Genomic DNA, 6,734 nt, shown 5'->3' with positions numbered 1-6,734 from the left:
CCAAGGGGAAATAGAGATGAACCTACTGCACCAGTTGTACAACCTGAACTGGATGAGGAACAGTCAAAAGAAGGAAACTATAGCAGAACTGTTAGTCAAGTAGAACCACAAGTAGTAAGGAGAACAACCTAGATGGAGGAAATGCAAGGAATAAATGTAAGTATAAAGACTTTATGGAATCTAAACCACCAAGTCTTTCTGGAAGTCCAACACCAGTGGTAGTCATAGAATGGATCTCCAAAATAGAGATGGTATTCGAGAGTTGTGACTGCAGTGAGAGGCATAAAACAATCTTCGCTGCGAGACAATTGAAGATTAGTGTACTGAGTTTGTGGAAATTGTTGGCTGGTTCCATGCCCAAGGGAGAAACAAGAAAGATGTCATGGGAGAACTTCATTGAGAAACTGAAGAGGCAGTATTGTTTTAAGCAAGACCTTGTGGAGATCAACAATGAATTCCAAAATATGAAGAAGGGAAAGATGAGTGTCAGTGAGTTTGTTGCAAGTTTTACTGAGAAAATGAAGCTACTTCCTTTCTTGGTTCATACTGAACTCTCCAAGATAAACAAGTTTGCTAGTGGAATATCAATGGATTTCAGACCAATGGTAAAGCTAGCAACTACTCTGAAGGCAACTGTCTCGCCAGCTAAGAATGTTGAAACCCGGATAAGAGAAAAGGGTATGAAGAGAGTTGAGTAAGGAGAAAATAAGAAATTTGAAGGATCTTCAAGATCCAACATGAAGAGTAGATTTTCGAAGACTGACACCAACGACAAGAAGTTTGGGGGTAACAAGGAAGCAAAATGGTGTGAGAAGTGCAAAAAAGAAGCACTTTGGGAGATGTAGCGAAGAAGTGACATGTTGATTAGAAGATCCAACTGAAGGGTACTCCGACGAAGTCCTCCATCGAAAAAGGGTACTCTGGTGAAGTTGGCATCCGTGAAGTTATGGTTTTAAGTGCAGATGTGGTGGTAGTGGTGGTATTTTAAGTTTTAGGTAGGGTGGGTATTGATCGTCATGAAATGGGTGATGGTGTTAGGAGGATGATGTCCAACAGGGAGAGAAAGAATGAAAGAGAGGGTAGGGGTGATGACTTAGATGGGATGGGGTGGATTTTTTTGTATTTTTAATTAAAGGAATAATTAAGAAAACTAATTTATGAGCATATTGTCATTTCAGGTTGTGTATGTACCAAACCTACAAAAGATAACAACAATGGACCAAAACCAAATAAAATATCTAAAATTAGACCATTGGAGCAAATGCAAAAAATTTAAAATAAAACCACATATTTTCTACAATCATGAAAACCGTTTTTACAATTTTGTCTATATGTTATTGTAAAAATAAGCAAATTACGCATTATTATATATATTAATTTCAATTGCAAAAAGAACAGTGCTTTTGATTTGTGTCACATGATTTTAGAATATTACAATATTTGGTCCTTCTATGTGTAATATTCATTTTGGCCACAACACTTTTATATGCTAGCAAGTTTGGCCCTTGTGTGAAAAAAAATTACAAAAGTTGTCCCTATAATTTACAGAAAATGTCCTTATACAAAAAAAAAAATCACAGAAACGGTCCATATATTTAATACTTTTGTATTTTGGCAGCTTTGGTCTATGTGTAGAAAATAAATTATAAAAAGTATCCCCATAATTTATAGAAAATGTCCTTGTGCATATTTTTTTTTACAAAAACGGTTCATATGTTCAAAAAATTACAAAAATAGTTCATATCAAATCCCCTGCAAAACATGGGTATCATTTACTCTAGTTTAAGCTAAAATCTAATTAAGGGGTCGTTTGATAGTTTGATAGTTGTTGACTGTGTTAATGTTGATTAAGTTAAACTTCTCACTGAAACTATGTTGTTTGATTATCTTTGTAACTCATTGTGTTGAATAATAAAATCACTATTTTATCCTTATGTTATATATTGTTGTGTTGGATATAATATATTTGTTTGAAAAACTATACGAATAAAGTTGCTAAATAGTTATAAAAAATATAAAATGTCATACAAAATCCAAATTAAACATAGTCATTTCAAACCCAAATAAAAACATACCAAAATCAAAAAGAATGTCACATTCTTGCTTGAGGTTTTTAACATAAAATTAACCATATAAATTGGCTTGATTATAAAAAATGACAATGAACTCATTCTTTTCTTGTATAAATCTCATTCCCTTTTGTATTAAAAATTCGGCGCAAAGCCACTACCAATCATATGAAGACCTTAATCGATTGATCTAGAGCGAATGCAGCAAGTGCGGAAATTATAGCATAATTTGTGAAGACACAATTTTGTATATAAACGTAGGTAGTTAGGTTTATATCAAAAATCGGTTATGGAGGTGGAGGGCGTAATTTTGAAAGACCTTCGATCTAATGTATTTAGTATTACCAATGGAAGAGGGTCAGAGGCGGCGTTGGGTGGACGTGGGAGGCCCTTGGCAGAGGTGGGAGGAAGCGTCTGGAATAGATAAAAGGTAGGAAGCAATATCGATCTGCCGGCAAAGGGAAAAAGGGTCATCTTGACCGAGACGTTTTTTTCCCCTTGGATTGAGTTGGAGGATTTCAGATGCTTGTGGACCGAACTAGAGGCTATATTGATGGCATCAAATAGCCCCTAAGCCAATTGGATTTTATTAACTTCCACCTTTAATTAATGTGAGCCCAATCTAACCCATTTCTCGTTATTATGAGTTTTCTCAAAGTATATGTTTCATTTAAAAGATTCTACGAAATAAAATTATACTGGATCAAGTTTAGTCGTGAGATTTTCAATTTATAACACAACTTATTAATTATAATATGCAAATCACTTAAATACAAAACCATTACGGATTATAACAAAAATAAAATAAAAAAGTTTTGTTTGGCTAAGCTTCTATAAACATCTTTTATTAATGAAAATATATTGGAGAGAAAAAGGGCAAACATCATCTTCTATCTACCCTACCAAATCAAATCAAATTAGTGTACAACTAACAGAGGAAACATAAATCACAATCTCCCAACTAAGTAGAACAAACATGAAGTATTACAAGTATTGAGAGTTTGGAGATTCTTATGACACATTTGACACAAATTTTAACAAATTAATACCTCACCATCCCATGAGTGCTCTTCTAACCTTGTCAACAATTTGATTCTTCACCCCCGTTTTGTATTTGCTTTTCTCCTCTAAAAGGAACCTATACACTTCCCATACACCATTCTCTCTTGTTGAATGCCTCCTTCCAATCTCAGCCTACAAAACATACAAAACCATCACTCATTATGCAACAAAACCATGTATATTTACATTTTTACCCCCCACCCCATGAAATAACATATATTACTTACCGAGAACACACATATCCCAAGAACCTTGAGCGCAAGAGTTGCATCATAAAACACCTGTGGCCTACCCCTACCAGATAATTCCACCGGATTAGCAACCACAAGTTCCATATCGGGCCCACGATTGGTTATAATCACCCGCAACGGGTGTAGCATTTGCAATTTCAAACGCGAAATGATTTCATCTTGCATCTCAACATTCAAAATCTTTATTCCATCTCTTTGTCTGATAAAAAGATCCAAATCACGTTGCCCCTTGTTAACAGGCGAAAATCTCCCATAAGCTATCTGTCAAAAACTCAAAAACAACACAACAACATTTATCATTTATCAAATATATTAAACAAAAATGTGACATGTATGATGTATATGTATATGTACAAATACAAAGTGTAACCTGTATATCAAAGTCTTTTAACACTCGCATGATGTCATAGAGAAAACCTTTGTGATCAACACAGTTGATTTGAAGGAGGGAATGAGCTGGACTTAAGGAGTTATCGATTATGACATTGGCTCGTTTTAACTTCTTTACATCTGTACTCAGAGCTTGTGAACGTTCTTCTGTTTCTGATAATTCTGACCGGAATAATTCTCGGGCAGCTTCTTCTGAAAGAGAAGAGATGGATGGGATGCTGTCATTTTTATAACCTGCTGACCGGATATCAACATTTGTACATGATTCGCCTAACACATCATGCAATCTATCACATGCATCATCTCTCCTCTTTTTCGTGTGTAACAGCTCCCTGAAGTAATATAGCAGCAAAAAAAAGGTATACATTCAAGAAATTTAAACAAATCTTTAACTACTCTGCTTGCACAATAGAAGTGTAAAATGGTCATTTTACTCACATCCAGATAGAGTCCAAAGTCCAAACAAGAAACAATATTTATGTATATAACACTCATCATTTATCCATTTTTTTTATGTATACAGCACTTAGGGGAAAGAAAGAGGCAGGAAGAATTCAAAAAAGCCTCAATTTTTATAATACCCAAATTGAAATAACTGTAGACAGAGTGCAAAGGAGTATTAAGAAACAAACCCTCACAAGTTATCGGTAATAAAGAATAGATCCATGACACGTCCATCTGGTGTTGTTGTCACTTTAACTCTTTGGATCATAAGCTCAAGCTCAAAAAGCACTCGAGTCACATCTAAATGAAAAACAAATAACAACACATCAGACTGTGAAATGAATATAATACAAAAGTAAACTACACAATGAGAAAAAAAAAATACCATTTAATAATCCCTTTCGATCAGTGCTGCAGAATGTTAATAGGTAGACTGGAGAAGGTGATGGTTTTGGGGGTGTTTCATTTAAGTAAGCTGATACAGAAAATGTTGGGCATATAGAAAGGAGACGCTCTTTTAGGGTTGACCATCTTACAGTTGGTGAAGTTGGATGAGGAAACACCCATAATACTATGTAGCACCATATTCCATCGGTTGTAAAATCTAATCAAAATACACAAATTTCATAATCAAACAGGAAAAGAATAGATTCTCCAACTCAAAAGAACCTCTAGGGTTATGAAATAACATAATGTGGCATCGCATGGTATTAACTAAAGAAAAAACACAAGAATATGAAAAACGATAGATTCAGCAATACCCGAATCCTATAGAACATACACAAATTGATTGAATGAGAAATACACATTGGATTTTGGGGGATGATATATATATGAGAAATCGTATAAGATATGTTAAGGAAAAGTACTAACCTCCTTTAACGATATATAGCCCGAAATCAAGAATAATCCAACAGATATCGCAACCGAGGCCAGTTTTATCGGGGCAATTGACCGTAATTACAAATGGGTCCCCTTGTTTCTTCCCTTTCTGAATCACCACCGCATCATCACTCGGCATACCCATGTCGGGGACGGCACCGGCAGCCTGAAACGACCAGCATCCGGAATCCCCTCGGCCGTTGGCCGGAGTTACGTCGCGTTGAGTGAAATACTTCGCCAGCTTGAATGAAATTCAAAACCCAACTCGCTCAGAAAAGGGTTTTTGTTCTGGAGCTCGTAGAGGAATCTGGTAAAATATACAAAGCTAATGCTATGTAATATGTATGTTTGTAAGAATCTACACGTGCCCCAGCAAACTGATATATTATTTGATGATGTTTTGGACCCACATGGAGAGAAACTAGATCTACCGTTGATGGAAGAACAAAGTACCAATCACTCATTGCCACTTTCAATATTAAAATTGATTGGAATTGTAAACAATATCCTTTCAATAATTACAAACCACTCAAAAAAGACAACAAATCTTAGAACAAACTTGAAAAATAATGAATATTCAGAGCCTCCTCAGATTTGTCACATATGGTGAAATTAATTGTATGTAAAATACAAACAGTAATTAAAAGCTTATAGATTTAGATGATGAATGAAACTCAGACGATCATAAATTCAAACACAAACAGTAAATCAAAGATTATAGATTTAGACGATGAAACTCAGACGATTGTATAAAATAGGAGGATTTTCATAACATAAATTCAAACCCCGAGATGGGGTTTGACAACGATATTGAAACAGGATACAACGAAAGGGGAAATTAGATACGATCTACAGTGAATACACACTAACACACAACCAAAACCCTAGACCTAACCACCAAACCCATATAGGGTACGGCCCTGTCGTTTCAAAGCATAGACGACATCCATTGCAGTAACAGTCTTGCGGCGAGCGTGTTCAGTGTAGGTTACGGCATCTCTGATGACATTCTCAAGAAAGATCTTGAGAACACCACGAGTCTCTTCATAGATCAAGCCACTGATACGCTTGACACCTCCTCGACGAGCCAATCTTCGGATGGCGGGCTTGGTGATTCCCTGGATGTTATCACGAAGAACCTTCCTGTGTCTCTTTGCTCCTCCCTTTCCGAGTCCCTTGCCTCCCTTTCCACGTCCTGACATTGTTGGAACAAGCTCAAGGAGAGATGCTGAATTTGAGTTGTGATTGAGTGAGGAATGAGATGACTTTGTTGATGAATGATGGGGGAGTTTATAGATGTGGGTTTTGAAGAAGGGCGGGATTTGAAAGTTTTGAGTTAGTGGTGATGGAGCGAGCGTTGGCGGATGAAATGTTGTGAGATAATTGGAGCCGTTTGATTGTGAATCAAATGGACGGTGATGCATATTGCGGATCCCGATCCGTGTGATGTGCTTTCTGCCTAAGTGTCCATTGACCATTGGCGCATGTTAATTTTCGAAATTTAAATTAGTTATCTTTATTTAATAGTGAGTTAAGTTAACCTCGTGGAAAGAAAAATAGTAGTATATTTTTACGGTTGTTATTTTACAAACTACATTATCCAAAATAACTTTTAACATATGTGAGATAGATGTGT

At 36.0% G+C, this 6,734-nt stretch overlaps 2 protein-coding genes across 2 annotated transcripts; both read right to left on the bottom strand.

The window, feature by feature from the left end:
- Window positions 1–2,882: 2,882 nt before the first annotated feature.
- On the bottom strand, window positions 2,883–5,482 carry LOC111909439 (ACT domain-containing protein ACR9). Its single transcript, XM_023905265.3, has 6 exons — window positions 5,090–5,482; window positions 4,602–4,820; window positions 4,411–4,516; window positions 3,753–4,104; window positions 3,359–3,643; window positions 2,883–3,263 (listed from the first exon to the last, which is right to left on the bottom strand). The coding sequence occupies exons 1-6, from the start codon at window positions 5,241–5,243 to the stop codon at window positions 3,120–3,122; spliced, it is 1,260 nt and encodes a 419-aa protein (XP_023761033.1). The 5' UTR covers window positions 5,244–5,482; the 3' UTR covers window positions 2,883–3,119.
- A 338-nt stretch (window positions 5,483–5,820) lies between these two features.
- Window positions 5,821–6,369, bottom strand: LOC111909441 (histone H4). The gene has a single exon (XM_023905266.3). It carries the CDS (start codon window positions 6,298–6,300, stop codon window positions 5,989–5,991), a length of 312 nt encoding a protein of 103 aa, XP_023761034.1. The 5' UTR covers window positions 6,301–6,369; the 3' UTR covers window positions 5,821–5,988.
- Between the last annotated feature and the right edge of the window lie 365 nt (window positions 6,370–6,734).

Source organism: Lactuca sativa, chromosome 8 (assembly GCF_002870075.4).
Source record: "Lactuca sativa cultivar Salinas chromosome 8, Lsat_Salinas_v11, whole genome shotgun sequence".
NCBI classification, from domain to species: domain Eukaryota; kingdom Viridiplantae; phylum Streptophyta; class Magnoliopsida; order Asterales; family Asteraceae; genus Lactuca; species Lactuca sativa.
Note: the sequence above shows the minus strand (reverse complement) of the source record. Positions and strands in the feature narration are given on the sequence as shown.